This window comes from Ostrinia furnacalis, unplaced genomic scaffold, assembly GCF_004193835.3.
Source record: "Ostrinia furnacalis isolate ACB-3 unplaced genomic scaffold, ASM419383v2 OfSCF7112, whole genome shotgun sequence".
NCBI classification, from domain to species: domain Eukaryota; kingdom Metazoa; phylum Arthropoda; class Insecta; order Lepidoptera; family Crambidae; genus Ostrinia; species Ostrinia furnacalis.
In genome coordinates, this window is record NW_021137351.1 from 108,336 (window position 1) to 128,518 (window position 20,183).

The following is a 20,183-nucleotide window of genomic DNA, read 5'->3' on the forward strand; positions in this document are numbered from 1 at the left end:
CAAAAAACATCGGATAACGTCAAAGTTACGGTCAAAGTTAGGTGGTGCAACTCAGCCTAAGAAAAATAAGATTTTACAATACGCTGAGAAAATTCAATTTGAACGTGATCGAATCGCACTTACCTATCAACTGAAATTGCAACTAAATTGAATATACTGGAAGTTGAAGAGGTGACATCCATCGCAATGTAGACGTCACAGACGAATGCGGGCAGTCCCCATGAGCTGTTCACCTGCGAACAAAAATGCACTTTAACACCTTTGCTTTATGGTCCCGAATATGCTGGCAGAGTTTTAAATAAAATTTCTAGCTAACGTCTTGCTCGGCGAGCTAAAGTATTGAACTAAGATATTGCGGAATGTATGAAAGTGTCTCCAAGTTTGTGGACGCAGCATTTTGTAATAAAATAGACTGTTCAAAGGACACTTTAATATTGCTCAAAGTTACAACGCAAAGACACAGTCTTAAATCTAATTTATGTTAAGTATAAACTAAGGTCAAAAAGGAATATTTACACACTATTTTCTAATTAAAAACATAATATTGTAAAAAGTTAAAATTTATGTCCACAAAACGATTTAAATTACTCCTAATAACATTAATAATTAGTGATTTCGCCAACCCTCAAAGATAAACTAACTTTCTAAAACTTATCAGTAAAGTATTATTAAGTATATTACTTGGCATTTTATAATTATATTCCAAAGTCCTAAACCTACTTTGAGTTACACGCGTCTGCATTACGGAGGAAAGCTCAACAAGCTAAACACTGGCATCTGATTCTTATGTGTTGGCAATAAGAGTGAGTTTACAACAAGTGTTTTGTAGTTCCCGCACTTTTATTACACGTGTAGCTGTCTGGATTGGAGCCAGATTTTAAGGTCCTATTTGCAAGACAATTTCAAGACCGTAGTAAAAGAGACAGATAAGCAAAAACGCGAAAATTTTATAGTTTCCCAGAAACTAAACTGTATGTAATGATGAGAATTTATAAGTTACGATTAGGAAGAGATTAAAAAACAATTGGGAAGAGAATCAGATAGAGCATAAATTATTGAGGAGCATTACGGTTAAAAAATCCGCTGTTATTTTTGTACCCCATAGCCAAACGCTGAAGGTGTCAGACTTTTCGACTCAAGATCCAAACGCCTGGCTCGAACCCCACGGCCGGCCGTTAGACTACCATCAGGTGAGATACAGGCCAAGAGCTTCCTCGTTGTGGATAAAAAAACTACCTAATTATTCATCCTCGTATACTTTAAACTAACATTACTACACCATCATAAAATACATCTCTGCATTATTCCCCCATTAATGTACGTGTCAAATTCTGGAGCGGGGCCAGGATCGGTGACAATGCGGGGTAGAAGCACATCTATACATTTTTATTGAAAAATCACCCCTATTACGACTACATACGATGCCACGGTGGTAAGCTCGACGTGCTGTCGTTTGTACATTACCAAAGGTTGCAGTTCCGCTGTATAACCTCCTTGTGGATGATGATAGATCGCCAGGACTTTGCGGGCTGACATTGTCCATCCTTTACTATATATAGAAATGATAAATGTACAAGATTTACTGTGGGTATTACCTATTGCTTGCTACAATATTGTTTTTCTATCAACTATTTATTTGGAAGCGATTTGTGTCTGGAATCATAATTTAGTTGTATTATTTATGTTAAAGGCTATAGCCGCGTCTTTTACGTTCTTTGTAATAAAAGTTAATCTCCATTTTGAAAACTAGATGGCGCTGTTTTGACTTAGCCCGCTTTAGTAGAGTATTTTTCCTGTTTTTATGTAGTTTAGTCTGCATTCATGTTATTTTAGTGGCATTCGGTGAAATATTATTGAAAATGAACTCTCTACGGGCAAAATATGAGTTTACTGATCACATTCTGAAATATGACCAAAATCTCGCACTTTGATGGAGACCCCGAAAATGAGAGATTCCTACCCAAAATATGACAAGTTATTGGCAATATCATCAATATTCAAACACGGTCCGGATGAGCATCGAACCCAATATCCTTGGGCCTTATGCTTACAGCAAATGATATGGAAACTGTCCAACATACATACATTTGGTGTAAGTGAAACATCCTTATTAATATCTTGAAGGGTGTAGAGAATATTTGGAGTTAGTTCTTTAGACTTTACTTTTAAGAAGTACCCACTGAAATCCAGGCAAAATCGTAAGCTGAAGTGTTGTTGCTTAACAACATCAATAAAAGATAATTAAGCTTTTACAAAATTGATCTACCTAGTTTCCAACTATGTAGGTTGGCTCTTAGTGCTCTAAGTCTAGACTACGTACTTCTAACAATGGGACTTAAAACATTATTCAGTTTATTGTCTCTTAACCTTTTGCACCACAATACGTATCTATCTCAAGTATTACAAGTGACCGCGTTTCCAAGGTATTAAAATCTCAAGGAGCAGAGGTCACTCTGACAGATACAAACGAGGGCCAGGGGCCTGTTTGACCGTGGTCGTTAGCTTAATAACCTGTACCGCCAGCCCCTTAATTTGTTGTCTCAAATTATTATGGCTAATGGCCGCCGTAATTCTGAGGGTACTGAGAATTTACTTTTTTGGGCCAGATTAATGATTGGCTTCTGCCCGCGGGGGTTTGCTTACGTGGATGATAGTCTGTGACAAGACTTTAGTAAACATTATTTCGTTAATATAGTTAATTATTTTAAAATAGCTTAATGTTTCAGTCTCATATTTATAATTAAGATTGTATATAACAATATTGATTTAACGAAGTCAATAGGCGTGTAAACATGATGTAAGTAAAGAAATAAAAAATAGGTATAGTCAATTATTATGAATCATGTAGATAGGTACATTACATGAAAAAAAAAACTAAAACAGACAATAAATTGATAGTTCCGTAGTAAAGAAATTGTGAAAGTTACGGATATCCTGTCATTGACCCAGTATTTACGATCAAAACATTTATTATTCAATACCACTGATACACTGAAGCGAAGTAAAGAAAAATCACAGAAGACTTAGCCTATAATCATAGATAGAATATTTTCTATGTATAAATACTACATGCTCCAAATTAGAACGTAACTGCGAGTTCCACCAGTTCCACTTATTCCGTTTAAATGTATAATTTCGACACTGGCAGAAATAGATCTTCCAGAGAGGAGTTTTGGTTGGCACTATTAAAAAAATACATGACATTCTATTTTTGAATCGAATAACTTGACAATGGCGTTCTCTGCAGCCAGCGACACAGCGTCAGTTCAGTCAACATCCGGTATCGGGAGGACTTCCGGCGGTCATTACGGGCGTCCATTGTCCGTCCTCTTTTGTGCCATTTTATTAGTTTGTCACTGAAAGGTGCCTCTGAATTTTGGAGGCTAAATTATATTAAATTTTAATAAAATGTTCTAGTGAGTTTCTAAAAATATTTTTGTAGGCTTTCATCAAGTATCAAGATATAGGGCTTGACGATAGCCTAAGTTAAGGTGACGAAACTGTCATTAACTCGTACATTACGAAATGATCCCCCGCAAATTCAAGACATTTGATGAATCTTTCTACAATCCCTACATTTTGACCTAAGTTATAAAATGAGGAGTCAATTAATTGTGCCTTCTTGTGACTTTTGCTTGTCATGAGCCAGGCTAAGACAAAGAATATTATGTCGAAATGAAGACAGCAGACGACGAAATTATATTTTTGAGAGAGCAGACTTTGTTCAGGACAATCTTACAAAAAACCTACCTATTTCAATAAGATCTGTCTACTTTCAGGATTATCAAGGTCACATGTTACAGCCTAACATAAACAAAAACGTATGTACGTACTTGTTACATAAACATTGTTTCACGAAGATACTCCTAACAAAGTACGAATGTGTGTTATGTGTATCTAGAATCCAGATGGTTGATTTAAAATACGTCTGTGAGATAATAAAGGCTTGACTTTTTAGAAGATTTTTTAGAATCAACTTGAAACCTGATCGGGTATCTGACGATCTAAAATCATTAAGTATACTCTTAGATCTTAGATTTTATAATACGAACAGCTAAGGACTGGAATTGACTGCCTGCTGCTGTATTTCCTGAACACTATAAACCGGGCCTTTTCAAGGCGAGAGTGAATACTATTCACTGAATAGGCACCTACAGGGCACGTTGTATATTCTAAAAACCATTGTTTCCGGTGATTGACAACATTAGGACAGCATACAAATTAACCGAATAATACAATAGTCATTTATTATTATCAATAAGACGTTAAGATACCTAAGCTAATTCTAGTCTTTACTTAGGAAAGAAATAACTCACACATTGACAGCCAATTCTGTGGCAAAGTAACGTATAAAGTAACCTCAATTCGCATATCTCTTCCATAACGTTTGAATCCAATAAAACTTGCCAAAGATCTAGATACTTTGACAAAAAAGACAAGTTAGAAGAATCAAGTGTTTTTTCTCAGCGAATTGTCGTTTTACGATCGACTATCCAAAGTTTGATCGAAAGATTGTCGAAAATGGAGTGGAGCAATTCGAAAATAAAGTAGGTCATGCGCATTAAACGAATTGTATTGCTTGAAGTTTGATGAAGCCAATTTGATGGTTTTTTAGTATGCCTTTTTTTGTCACCCCCATAAAATAAATGTTCTACGAAACAAATAAACGTAAAAAGGACACTGCCCTTTTGTCCAAGCAAGATTCATTTTATTACTTATATGGTAGATAGTAAGTAGTACTTAGTAGTAGTAAAAGCACAAGGCAATTTATCTTTGATACTGTATGTAACTCATAATATACCTAATATTTTTTACTGATTTCCAGTCAACAGTACGTTATCGCGTTAGTACTATTTTGCCACGAATCACTAGGTCAAGAAGAAGCTAGAACTTCGTTTGAGCTGAGGTGGTACAGTCAGCGTCAAATTGTTTGTGACACCCAAAGTGACCAAAAAGTTGATAACACAACCTTATTCCAATTGTAATAAAGACGTATTGCGAACTTTTTGGCTACTTTGGGTGTCACGAACTATTTGACGCTGACGTACAGTTCAATTAACCGGTATGCAAGTGTACCAGTTGCTGGCATGTGTTTGCGCTTTAAGGTGAGTATTGATTAAAGCATTTACTTGTAACAGAACAAAGAGCTGCTCCATGAAATGTTCTAGTCTCAGTGTCGCCCTTTCACGAAACAAACGTTGTATATTTTACCTGTACCCATTGTACAATTCGTTAGAAGTTACATTACATAGAAATTCTCTAGTCTTTACTTACTTAAAATAACCAAAGATCGTAAGTCTCACCAGTAATGCGTGGGCTTAATATGTAATTTTATGGCTGAAAACGTTTCTCGGGGATTTGAGACATATTTAATTGAGTGAACGTAATTATATGGCGAACATACGATTATTCTCGAAGCAGATTGAAAAGGGAAGGAAATCCATATGACTCTTTACTTTAATTAAGATTAATATTTATTAATTGACTGATACGATGTCATTATTTTGAACAAATAGACATTTGTTCAGCAAAATACATCAGTGCGTGCTTACCATGAGTAAGTCTTAAGTAAATACTATGCCATGAATTTACATTACGTGTGCTTGCTAGCGACTGCGTAAAAAATACATTAAATAGGCTATAAGTGTGGTCTGTGGCTATTACACATTGTGCAGCGCTAAGTACGCCTACCTACTTTCAAGCACTAAAATCTTCATAGATTTTTTGACGCACTCACTGCCTATTGCTAATATAAACTCATGGTAAACACACAGTAAACTAACTCGAGTTCCAAGACCTACAGAAATAATTGCTGCTTACTTAGTGTAAACATTTGGGGCAAACACAATCCGGAAGACAAATCTATCTTACTTACTTGTCTCCACTTCCTAACAGAAATAGTTACAGATTTATTATAAACAATCCAACATAACGAATACAATCATTAGTTAAGAGAGTATTAGCTATTTCTCTACTAACTTTGATACACAAATCTGAGTGAATTTATCTCAATTTTGTAATCTATGTTATGAAACTTATGAATTAGTTTCCGCTGAGTAGAATAGAATCGCCTGTGGTCTAGTGGTAAGACCACCTGCTTCAGACGCAGAGGTCCTGCATTCGATTCCCAGTGGGGGCAGATTTTTCTGTTCGGTTTGGTTGGTGGTAGGGCTTTTTCATAGTCCGCCTCGCTAGCTACCACCATCTTACTTAAGTCCGTCGCCATAACAACAATTTAGCCAGTTCATCCGTGGTTGAGGATTCCGGGTGACGCTCGCTTCCACCTGATCGTCACTTACCATCAGGTGAGATACAGGCCAAGAGCTTCCTCATTGTGGATAAAAAAAAACACTGAGTCACTCCCACTCTTCAAGTGGGTTAAGGGCAAAATATGCGAAACGTCAGGCCTCCTTAACCAGTTTAGCCAGCAGAAGAATGTAGGTCATATCCTTCATTTGCCTTAGAGGGTCGTGCCCCTGCAGTAAGGCCAAACACTAAATGACCTGATGATTTTATTATAACTATTCCACTATTGGCGTGTCTCATCGGTACATCTCTTTCACTTAAAAATAATAAATAAATAAATAATAAATATTTTATTTCCAAAAAGATAATACATATTCTTGACTAAAATAACAATGTACTTAAACTATGCACTAGTTATTGACTACTTATAACACTATTTTAAAGTATCTCATCTTTTTCACTCACAGTGAGAAGAAAATAGGTTTACTTACAGCTAAGAATGAAAGAAAGAAACATTTATTGCAATGGACATCACAAAAGACAAAAGAGATAAAAAAACAAGACAGGGGTAACACATAAAACATACAATGGAAGAGAAAGTAAACTGAGCAGTGCACAGCGATTCCCATTGCAATGGGACCCCTCTCAGCATATGCCGTGGCCCACGGTGAAGAAGGCCACGAAGCTGGTTTTCAGCCCCATGCCGTTAATATCCTAACTCTTCACGCTAAGCGTCATCAAACGCGCTCAATGAAAATTTTAGTTTTTGAACGTTTCCCGCTAGGGGCACTGTGCAATCTGTCATACAGTAAATGTCATTTTTTGGCGCGCTCACTAGTGAGCGCGTTTGATGAAAACTCGCACACAGCCCTCAGTTTTCTATAATTTACCGGTTTTTCTCTCACTAAGCCATATTAATAGAAGCTTCCGTAAACTAAAGCATTCATCTCGTTCCCGATTAGAGGCCGATTTATTTCCCTCCGCTATTAGCACTCCCATCAATCAGTATACTCCAGTGTTTTGTCAGTCTGTTCCATGATTGGAACGTCATTTATTTCTAGACGTATAAAGAGCCAATGTATTATCCAATAACGTGTATTTATTACATTCAGACTTTGTAGAATACATTGCTATAAAATGTAACGGTATTTACTCAGCAAAAGGTGTGCTATGAAAGTAATTAGTTCCAAGAAAATTAGAATAATAACATTTAAAATGCAAATTAAATAGGTACTTAAAGGAATATTAACTTTTATATTTTTCTTAAAAACGTCCAAATTGAGTTTTAAAGCACTATTTCAGTAACTTGAACTTATTACATTTATTTCTTAATTCATTTTTCGAAGAAGTACTAAAGTACTTAGTACCTAGTTAGTGATTGAATTTATTTACAAATAGGTGTTTTTAGGGTTTTTCATAGAACATAAACTCCTGGTAATCTTAACGTATGTAAAGGTATTTAAGTTTTAATTTAATTATTAAACAAAGTACTACAAGATATGACCAAAGGCTATACACGTTTGCAGACCAATTGTAAACTATGCGGACTAAAGTTCTTCCAGTAATAGTCAAAGTCAAAGTGCGGTTAATTTAATATTTCACTTTACAAAGGTATTTGAACCGTGACTTACCATAATACCTACATTGTGATTTCCAAGAAGCATCTTTGGCTTTGATCATCCTTAAGTTTAATTGGTCGGCAAATACAAATGGCGCATATTTTTTTTCTCGTGTTTATGCTTTCTTGTGCTGCTTCTTCTCAGCACTGGCCCAGTTATTGTCCCGAGGCAGTGGTAGGGTTATTACTGGGACGTGTATAAGTGCTTTTTAAAAGCCTACTTGCAAAAAGAAAATGAGTTTTGAATCTTGTATTACGAATGGGTTTAACGCAAATAGGTACCTACATTTATAGTCTAGCGGCGGGGTTCTAAGTAAGATCAGCATTCCTCGGATTTAGGCTGAGTTGCACCACCAATATTTGACAGTAAATTTAACGATAACCGGTGCTTTTTGTATGGAGTGTGACACGTTTTTGACGTTTGTTAAAGTTACAGTCGGATGGTGCAACCCAGCCTTAAAGTCGGCCAGTCCGACACCGACCAAATTGAGCTATTGTTTATTATAAAACTGAGCTCATACATAAAATGTTAAGGCTCAAAACAATATAGCAATACGTTTGAGTCAGACTCGGTTCGAATCCTAAATCGTCGCCTGAAGAAACAAAGTTTTATTTGTACACGAAAAGAAACTTGAGTTTCGAACCTACCCTTATATCACTTAAGAATTTTCTCTCACTATCCGAAGTTTAGTGGAAGACTTTAACACAGTGTAGTGTCTAAAAAGTATATTATGTGGAAACCAGCTATTTATTGTAGGACCTGCATTGTAATCAGTTACTGTTACAATAGTACCTACTTACAGCAGGTACAGATACAGAGGTAGCAGATACAGAAAATATTGTATTATTTAATTAGTTCACTCATAAATACAAAGCCATAATAAATACCGCAGAAATTGCTAAAATCAAGTGGCAGTTGGCGAGGCACATAGCTCGTAGAGACGATGGCCGTAGGGGCAGGAAATTTTTCGAGTGGCGACCACGGGCTGGAAGGCGTAGCGTGGGCAGGCCTCCTACTAGGTGGACAGACGATCTGGTGAAGGTCGCGGGAAGAGCCTGGATGCGGGCAGCGCAGAACCGTTCATTGTAGAAAACCTTGGGGGAGGCCTCTGTCCAACAGTGGACGTCATTTGGCTGAAACGAACGAACGAAAGAATTAAATATCGAGCTTATCAAAGCTTTGCAATAATATTACTCCCCAGTTGGCTGTAGCATTAGAATAATTATTGGCTATTTATTATGCATATAAGTTTATACAATAAAATTATGATTAATATGATCTACATTATAAATTCATATCAAATATTACTCCCAGAATGTGTGAAAGTATCATCTCAATTCACTTGTTAAGGATAACCTATTAATTATAGTAGCGTAAATAAAAAAACCGGCCAAGTGCGAGTCGGACTCGCGCACCGAGGGTTCCGTACAAACCTGCAAGGTTTACAAAGTTCGTTCATTACGACAATCGAGTCATAACTATGGTATTTTTATTGCAAAATGAAATTCATAACATTACAATGGGGAAAGTAACTACTTAAAAGGAGAATGCCCAAAAGTGGTATCGCTCGAAATCTAATTGTACATTGAGGGTACCACACCGTAAATTCCTTTCTTCATTTGTAATGATTTGCGAAAGTAGTAAGAAATTGTAAAACCTCCGGAATAAAATCCGATTTTAATAAAAAGTATTGTAACAATGAGCTGCAATCAGCAACACCTATCACCGAGCAACGACACTACGTAGTTCGCACGGTTGTCAATANAACGAAAATTTAACTATCCTACTGGTCATCACAAAAATCGGCCCACCTACGTTTTACAGGAAAACTCCTTTCTACTGACACAGTCATGGTGCCCCAACAATATTGGTGTTATTTGAAAGCCCAATAAATATCCTTAAAGAAAAACACATTTAATTTCGTAATAAACGATTAACATAAACGCGATATACAATAAATGTGACTAGAAAAAAGACCTCACGTTGGGCTCACCTCTGGGATCAATTAGACCATTTTTTATGGTTATAAAACCAAATAATGATCTCACGTGTCCTCTTTAACAGATGGATAGCGATTAATCCTAACTTAACAGTTTTATAGCCATAAAAGTCGGCTCAAGCGTAACTACCTATTTTTTGAAGAAGTGACTCTGGATTCTTCTACAGACACATTTTTGGGGTAAAACCCTTTCCTTTAATGAAATGAAGTTTAGAACTAGGCTTTTAAATGGTGCCAATATTGGTGGGAAGTGGGGATGCATACGTTTGAAAGTGCTTGTCTCGGGAGGGTCGATCTTTGTGATGACCAGTGTAGTTGCATCATGTCATCAGACCATCAGTGAAAAAAAAATCGCCTATTTTTTTGGCAATATTTCGACATTAACAGATATGTACTATTTATCTATGTATTCGTCATTAAAATGAATAGCCCAGAAAAATAAATTAGTTTTAAAAGGCCTTAATATGGCTTTTTTATAACTTTTTGGACTTTAAATAAAATCCGTCATTATTGTAAGCCATTTTATTGATATTTACCTCAAAGATTAATGTATTTCATTTTATTAATAGGAAATTGTAATTTTTTTTAATATCCGGTATCCGGCCGGATAGTGAGTTACTATCCGGTATCCGGCCGGATAGTAAATTAGGGCCGGATATCCGGCCTACCGGATAGTTGCCGGATATCCGTTTCATCTCTAGTAGGTACTATTAAAATGTAATTTTAACTCATTGGTTTTGTCTCATATTTGAGGAATGTATCATGAGTAGAGTCTTAGTTTAAAAGGATGCCAACGATTTAAATTTCAATAGGTAGACAAAATTCAGAATTCTTAATTATCAAAAAATTTAGCTTTCTCCAGTAACACTGGTATTATTATACTGTGACTCATCAAAGTCATCATTGTCAAAAATATTGACAAATCGAGAACTGTCACGGCCAAAAAACTGGCACGCGTCCGTCCTCCGTAAGCGCCACCGCGCGACTGATTGAGATTGTCCAAGCCGTCATGGGCGATTTTTTCCACATTTTTTAACATAGTAACTAAATAAGACGCAATATAAAAATTTCATCCGTTAAAAGCCCTCAAGTTATTTCTGAACTTTAGTTTAGTAAAAGATTCAGAATCTCAAATCGCTTATTTTAAAAATAAAACCATTATTAGAAAACGAATAGAGGTAACTTTGGGAATTTATTCTATCGAGTCAACTTCATCAAATCGTGTTTCCATCCGTTAATAGCCCTAGAAAATATCCTCAACTATGCCCAATAAAAATCTTAGCCTCTAATTTTACTGTTTAGTACCTCAAAAATGAAAAATGAAAACCTCATTTTCGCCATTTTCTCTGCTACCCGGCCTTAAGATGCGGAGTTCTTTTTTTAAATGTGAGCTTTTTTAAAGAGTGTTAGATCCTACAGGTCGGCCAAGTGCTTGCCTCGCCGGACAGCTTGCCGATGCCTGCTGGCGCAGATATACTGTTACTAAGATTACCCGTTTTTGATGGGAAATGTGTTTTATAAAGAGTATTAGATCGTAGGGGTAGCCAGGGGCTCGCCCTCGACGGATAGCTTGCTGATGCCTGCTGGCTCTAAGATTACCAGTTTTTCATAAAGTATTTTTTAATATATGGCTTCGTAGTCGTACAGCATGCAGATATTGCCAGTGCCAAGTACACAAATAATAAGTGATATTCTCCCATTTCCCTGAATTTTTGGTCAGAACAAGTGAATATTAAATTCAGATCCACTTTACATGAGTGAATCAAGAAATTAATAAGCCCGTCACAACATGGACTAGCTGTCTTTTAATTTTAAGCCATAGCGTAACTTTAGCATTATGTAAATTTATAAAAAAGTTTCGATTTAGTTTACTTTGTCGCTAATTTCCTGTTGCATTTAAACAATTCAGTTGTTAAACCAAATCTAAATTATTAACATGTCTCACCGCCACGGATGTAGTCGATAAAGTGACCGCCACTCGTAGCCTTCTAATATGCGGCAGTGGTTAACTTTTAATGCCAATAAAAATACCATGATTGATTTGAGAGGTGTAGCCTAAATAATTAGCGCTAATATTTTACGTTATTGTGACGGTAAATAAATCACTTGCGGTAAAAAAAATTCGCTCTAGTTATTTGAAATCGCGACACCTCAAAAATTAAGATTTAAATAAATTATGTAATTAAAAATTTGTTGTTCAATATTTCAGAATTTTTTGGTATAAATTAGAGATTTTTTTAAGTATTAAATCCACCGAAATAAATAAATATGGCTTGAAAATGACAAACCTGAAGATAGGTTTTAGTAAAGTTTAATATAGAGATATATTTGTGTATCTTTTGGACCTCGTGTACATCGATCACCGGGGGAAAGCCAACACGTGCCAGTTGCACGCATAAGCACTATTATGTGCTGCGACAATATCACAGCACTCGAGCTTAATGCCCACTGATGTGGACTATATTGCAGTAATATGTTTAATGTTACTTTCTTTTACATTTGACTTCACGCAAAATGCGTAGACATGTTGACAAGTAACAAGTGGAAATTCATTGACATAGAAAATTTAGGCCTCAGTAAAATGATTCAGTATCCATTTAGTTTTTTTCCTATCCAGAGGAGTATCATAGTTTACGAAAGTATTCTAAAGTGGTCTTGAATTAAAAATAAAGTAGGCAATAAAAAGAAAGTAGGAATATTGATTGAAAGGAAACCGCAATTTTAAGCGTTTTGTATATTTCGTTAAATTACCAATTAATTGTGTTAAACACTCATTAAAAGACCGTTTAAAAGAGTGTTACAAATAAGTATATTTTATGCAAATGTTGTATTGTTATAATGACCGCGACATGCGGTTCGACTGTAGGTCGTTTTAGTTTTATCAATCATTCATTATGTAGTTTTAATTAGTTTTGACTCCTAACTGCCCCATTATAAAGACACAATGAGGACTGATTGAGATTTAAAGTTACAAAAAATTGAGTTTAAAAGATATCAAAAGGACAAAATTTTATTATGAAAATTATTTAATAATAGTTAATAACTTGAAGACTTATTACAAAATACCAGCTCTCGCCTTTCATGATTGGACTTTGATTTCATGGCGATTGTTTTATTTTTATATTTGTTGTTTGGCTCCAAAACATGATTTTTTAATTGGCGTAAGGAATGTAGAGTATTTGATATTAATTTTACCTCGATCTTGACAACAAAGTGATCCTATAATAATTTACCTTAAATGCGAAAATGCGAGTAGAACGAACAGTATATCAAAGTGATGCACTTGTATCATAATTTATAATTATGAATTTTATTATATTGTAATAATAAAGATATTCATCTAAAGAATACACTTTATTGGCAAGAAACTTATCAGTCGAATAAACGGGTACTATTTCGACTAATGAACCTATAAATTCTTAGCATCCGACGTAGATACGTCTACTTTTACTCATACATGAATAATGTGCATTATACATAAATCACACTATAAAATGAGACAAGCACGTCAGCAGATAATTACCGTTTAGTGAATCCCTTGTTTACCTTGTTTGTTTACAGCGTTGAATTTGCAAACGCAATTAGTTACATTACAATAAAATAAATTATGTAATAAGTAAACAATTTTATGAAGTTTTATTGGTGCCACGGTTTTTTTGCATACATTTCATTAGTTTGATTAAAAGGATTTCTAGCTTATTTGACAGAGATTTCGTCTAGGAGGGATCGCGTTATGAAAAGATTTCAACTTACGTACAATAATAATGTATGTTCATTGTTCATAGTTTTGTGGTCCTACACATAGTAATGTGATAGAAACCTACGGTAGCGAAACTTGATGCAAAAAATGTCTCTATGAAAGAAGAAGCATCGGTTTGACGTTTCAAAACAAAAATGCTCGTTCTAAGCTTGGAGACACTGGGTAGCCTACTTACGGGCATTCCCGAAATAGGTTACGGTGTCAGACTGCATTTAGTTATTTGCGAATGAAAACAATGTGTCGGACGGAGTGTCTGCACTTAACTTCGTATGGTTTGCACTCGACGTGTGTCCATTCCAGTATAAATTCTTCAAATAACGAGTACCATCAGCACTCTAGTTCAATATTTACGATACTACTTACGATCCTATCCCGAAATTACAAAATGACAATTACTTCGTAACAATCAAATTCAATGATACTTTTAGTAGAGCGAGAGTGTTCACCCGCATGATAGGGTCTTGTTATTGATTGCAGTCAAAAGCAACATCGCATACAAACTAACGAGTCTATTGAGTTGAGATAGATATTTATTTACTTAATTGAATTCATGGAAATAATGATCCAATAGTGATTGTAGAGTACAATAAGTGTCGTCAAAAATATAATTGAATGGGCTACTTTGTAAAAAATACGGTTTGTTTAACTCAAACATAAGCTGTGAATGAATGACTAAATAATAAGCACTGAAACGATTTTTACGGTGCATGGTGTGAACGATGAATAGGTAGGACAAATGTGTTTGCTTCACGACACGTCACAAACATCGCCAACCAAAGCAGTATTGATTTTTTTAAATATGTATTAAATAGACTATAGGTAGACAAATGGAAGTAAATGCAGTTACACGTAGTAAAAGGTCAAGGCGTTTGATTTATTCGATCGGCGGTTTCATACTTTTAGATTGCTTTAATGACATGAACTACAATATAAAAATTATGCTGATTATAAAGTTATAATGGTTTGAAAACTTTTGAGTCGCAATGCGGTCAATATCGATGATCGATGAAAACCAGGTTGTGGCCCGAAGCGGCAACGTACTCGTACAATCCTAAGGGATTTTATTGCAGTATCAAAAATGCACTTTGATAGAACATTCAATGGTGGAAACGGGGTAACTTTTAGGTCAAAAATCGTAAAATTTTTGATCTCTTTGTTCAACACGTGCAATTCAGCCAGAATTGCACATAAAGTTCTGACAAACCAAGTTAATGCAAGGCGGCTGGTACGTTACGTCACGACTATAGACTGTGGTGAAGTAGCGGTTTAAGGATGAGCCGGCTCTCCGTGTCGTGATCTTATAAAGGCCATGAGTTTGTAAGTGAGGAAGCATCATAGTATGCCGCCGCTTATCAATCTCTATGGGAAAGCAATGTGTGCCCCAAGTTGAGAGAGCTCGCGGTCCTAACGTACTGTTTCCAGTCAACGTAAAATACTTCAGATTTGTTATCGCTATGCCAAATGTTCTCTAAATCTCTACGCTTTTGATAAGCGCGCTCTGCACGTGTACTATAAAAATATGTGCATATATTAAGGTAATGCATGCCAATATAGTTATTATGGCATCTATCCATGTAGATTAATGTTATCATGAAATAAATAATTTGAATGGTATAATATGACATAAAATGACCACCAAACTTTAATGGATTTCTTGCAATTTTTTGTTTAAAGTAAATAAATTTTAATTACTTGGGCCAAGCCCGATGTCTGTCTGCCGACTGGCGCGTCTGCTTAGCTGTTGTGACGTCGCATACTTCCGACATGTCCGAGCACTGCCTAACCCGTCACACCCACGACTTAAGGTCCACAATCGCGGAAAGGAGCCTAAACATGCATGCACAAACTATTATGTATGGAGTGTGTGACCCGCCATGGGAGCGGGATATTTACCAACTACGATTTTTATTAAATGGAGGACAATTAACAAATCCATTAACATATTGGACTTTATCAAATTCAGAACTACGTAATATTATGGACTCATGATTAATGTCCTTGAGACAAATCAACAAACACAATGTTAAAAAATACACACATTCAGTAAACAAAGAAACCTTTTTAGCAGTTTCATTAAATTACTTTTACTAAGAATATGTCATGATTCATTTAAACATGTTATTGGGGTGCATTTTCAATGGAAAATAGTAAAGGGTGTAATGCTTAGGTCAACATAACTAAGCGGTAGGTATGGCGTGGCGTAGAAATTGTTGTTCTATATTGCTAACGCCACTCTATTCTGACCGTTAAAGACGAGCACATAAAGATGTAACATATTTATTACTGTTTTGTTTATCAAAATAACGACCCCGTAACAAAAGCGACACAATTTCATTGTTGAGATGGTGCTAAAGCCTTTGTGTAATTACACTATAGCACTCATGTGGAGTTTGATTTCTACAGTGCCTGATAAGATCTATAATTTAAAGGTTAAGTGATACTGAACTTTTCATAATATGATTGGAAGGTTTCATGAAGAAAACATGTAATTCAACAAAAACCTTTATATGACTGGTAAATTCTAATAGGTCTCTTATTTCTTGATGTAAAACAATCAATAATAAATAACACTACTGCACTAATACTTCAGGCGACAAAACGATAAGTAAATAAGTATTTAACATAGAACCTAAGTAGTGATAATCCAGCTAGAGCTAATCTGTTAAATACAGACTCTCTGGATAAGTTTATATTTTACTTCTTTCCAGAAGCAATTGGTCTTTTATTCACAATTGCACATAATTCTTAATTTCTATGAGAAAATATAATTATAAATTGCCATGTTTCATGCAGTGATTTTAGAATAAGCTTTATTTTTGGGTCAGTGCTATACAAATGTGCAAAAAAGTTCCAGGTGCATTCTTTTCATAATTAAAGTTATGCATAAACAATGCTTTATCATTGTAGGTACATACTGTTTGTTGTTATTGTACATGTAATAAGCACGAGTTATTAAAATATAATGTGTTTACTAACCGGCTGCTTCCAGAAGGGCTTCAAGTCTTGCCTGCATCTCAGGATCAACTGCTCGCTCAGGGTCATCGTGAGAGAGTAGGAACTTGGATGACTCTGCACCACCACCTTCTTCATCCATTTCCGCCTGATAACATTCATTATTTTTCTTTTAAATATCTGTGATAGAATGACAAACTACCAACCATTGAAAATGTTAAATGCATATTCAGCAATTCAATAGTTAATGATGCTATTGATTGTATTGAAAGTTAAAGAGTCTACTTATTAGGATTTACAGCAAAGTTAACATAATATATAGTTTTAAGATTATTATTTCTTGTACTGGGTTTTGTTTTACCTATGAATACATTACATTATAAATTCAAAGTACTTTTGCTGTCTTACAACAATACATTTGTTTTGATTATAATCAGTCAGAACATTATAATAAAAACTTGTTGTAAATCCTAGCAATGTAAGCATTTGGGGAGGAAAACAGATTTGCTTTATCAGAATATTTTAAAGAAATTAACACCAGAACATAACAATTTTAGTGACAACTTTTTATGTTCAGTCACAAACTAGATCACTCAAGATGAAAGGCCAAGCACTCATTGTTTAGTTGTTTTCAGTACATTTTAAGGTTATTAGCCTGCATCTGCAAATCATTTCAACATTAATACTGGGCATGTTATACTACTAGTTAGTAAGAGTTAAATAGCAGATAATGAAGGATGTTGGAGTAAATTGTTAGAATCACAAGGACCATTCAACATCAATAAAACCAAAACAGAGATATTTAATTGTCCATCGCACACACATTATGCAGGTTAACAGTAAGTCACTCAAACTGCCACAGCGATTGGTGTTGGAGAAGCTCTCGGCACTCAGTAAGGTTGTCTTCGACTTACCAACAGGTCTGGCCTGCTTAGGCACAAACAAGCCAGCAAGATCTATAACACCAATGAGAAAGTCGTGAGTACTGACAATGTGGTGCATAAGGACGAGTTTACACCTAACAGTTACTAACAATGGTCCTTGCAATTCACCAATAACCATTATTTTTGCGCGAATATCGGAAGGCGTTTCGCAGAATTTTCTCGCGAGTGTCAATACTTGACACACTGTGATTGACAACATTGCTAGTGGAATCGAGTAGAAATTATATAATTCACACTTTTTAATGGAAATAATGATGTGAAAACACAATAATCATCACTTTACATTGACGAAATGCATGTGATTCCAGAAACATGGCCACCTTAGATCAGTTCATAACCAAAACACAAATAGACAATGAAAAGAACCTTACGGAGGATTAGCCCGATTATATCGTGGAATTACAAATAATCAATTGAATACTGTCTAGGAGCGGCTGGCATAAATAATTTCATGCATTACTCAGTAGTACGTATGTACTTATGACTTTCTGACGTTTTACGGAATATTTGGCAAGCAACGTACTTCAGTGGGAATGAAAGATATATTTTATTCGTAGTAACAAGTTACGCATGATATCAGACAAATATTACTGATAGCCATTATGATTTTAGTGAGAAAAGAAGTTGTACGGAAAAACTAGACATGTACAAGATGTCCCTTGCAGTATTTAGAGCGGTACAGATAATCACATTCCCTCATTGCCACCGCCTCTGCCGAAAACAAAACACGTTTTACCTCGGATACAGAGTCATCCTCGCTTTCCGAAGAGTCCGTCATGTATTTGGCAGGGGCTCCTGAATACGTTTCGGTTTCAGATTTGGCCGGACTCGAAGCCGAACTCTGAGGAGTGGACGATTTTACCACATCAAGTTGCAACTTCACCTTATCGATATTTCGGTTTTCAGACTGTCCAACATTCTGCATTTTTGTCCTAAACCAATATAACTTAATTAGTCTTTGAGTATCAACACTTTAACTACGAAATTAACACGTTCTTATATTAGCAAACAAAATTTATTTCGTCATTTAGCCAGGTTGATACCCGCCATGTCTACTACTATGGCGAGGTTCCCGGATGCTTCAAGTAGGCTAGCCAATTATCTCCCTCTGGCGTTAAATTATTGAACTTTATGTGGTGTGCCAGTGCCATCTACCTTTTCCAAAATTAAAAGCACACCACTTCTGAAAATAATTTTAAATCTTTTAAAATTAATTTCTAAAATAGCCACAAAATTATTTTATAAAATTTTAAAATTATTAATGAATAATAATATTTTTTGCCAAATATGCTGAATGTTCGTGTGCACACTTCGCGTCTTTGCCACAGATTACTTATTAGTCTAGTCTTTGCCGAATAACGATCATTCGCGGAGGTTCGCGTTCGTGATCATCACAGATAAGGTGATGCTGTCAAAAATAATATTTGAAGTTGCACCAGTGATTTTACTGGCGTATTCCAACGTTAATTTCCACATTTATTATAAAATAAAAAAATAAAACCTAAATTATTTATACTCTATTCTGTGCATTAAATAATTTAACTTTATGCAATGATATTATATAAAAACAAAAGCAGATATGTTATAGGCGCTCGCGCTGTGAATACTCAAATACGTCCCAATTGGGACGTCTTGTGTTTAGTCTTCGTGTGGCCTGCGTCGTGCGCAATCGCGTGCGTACCACACCGTAAGTTCCTGTGTTCTTACCAAAATAAATAAAAAATGCCATCGTGTGTGTTTCGAAAGTGTACCAATTATGACTCTAAAGTAAACAAAATACAAGGGATCTCTTAACACATGTGATTATGCAAAATTATTTAGTATTTATATTTTCAATTATTTATGCAAACAATCAAGACGCCATGCGCCATGTTCAAGTTAAGAAAGAGAAAGCGTTCTTGTTTTGACGTTAGAGCGATAAGGATGCGTGCGCTGCGGACATAGATTAGTTAGTGCAGAATCGTTAAAATATATCTCTTTCATTTGCGTGCTATTTCGTATCTTTTGTTTCACTTATCAGTTACATTTGTCAATGTGTGCAATTTGGAATAGCTCGGCACGGATTAAAATCGTAATTTCTATGAACGTAACATATCTATAGTTCTGTAATATCATTGACTTTATGATTCTGTGATAATAAAGCCGGTTCTCCAGAGCGCGTGTTTTGCCCTACACAATCAATAAAAACGTCGCTCAGCGAGAGTTCAGGCTATCAACAAAAGCAAAGATTTGCGCTCTGACGATGCAATCTTTCTGACAGGTGCTTGCGATTCTGTTTCGCTTACATTTTAACAAGAGCGTATTCGATAAATTGAACTTGAATGTGTTTAACACACATTGTGTTTTATGTGTGTGTATAAAAATATTACATAGCTGTGAGTACAATTTTAATTACGCGTTCCAGTTTCGTATCGAAATTTTTGGTATTTATTACCAAGAGCTCGTGACTTCGTGTCAGGCGATCGCGATGTACGACGAAGATGATCCTGAACATTCGTGGGAATATTTGTATTATATCTTTGGCTGTATAGACACAACTCCACTGTCGTACTCTATCAATATTACGTTATCTTTGATACAGATTTTGTTAAATTTTGTCTTTGGTCTCGTTTTGGCCAATCATGGTTTGACTTTATTATTAAACGGCCAATCCTATTTGAGTC

At 35.5% G+C, this 20,183-nt stretch overlaps 1 protein-coding gene across 1 annotated transcript in view; it reads right to left on the reverse strand.

Annotated features, from left to right (window-relative positions):
• The window catches only part of LOC114363405 (multiple ankyrin repeats single KH domain), a 117,492-nt gene extending 99,047 nt beyond the window's left edge, over nt 1–18,445 (reverse strand). Inside the window, 3 exon segments of the mRNA XM_028319108.1 lie at nt 16,601–16,724; nt 17,491–17,532; nt 18,257–18,445. Coding sequence (XP_028174909.1) covers nt 16,601–16,724; nt 17,491–17,532; nt 18,257–18,445 — 355 coding nt within the window.
• Nucleotides 18,446–20,183: the final 1,738 nt, after the last annotated feature.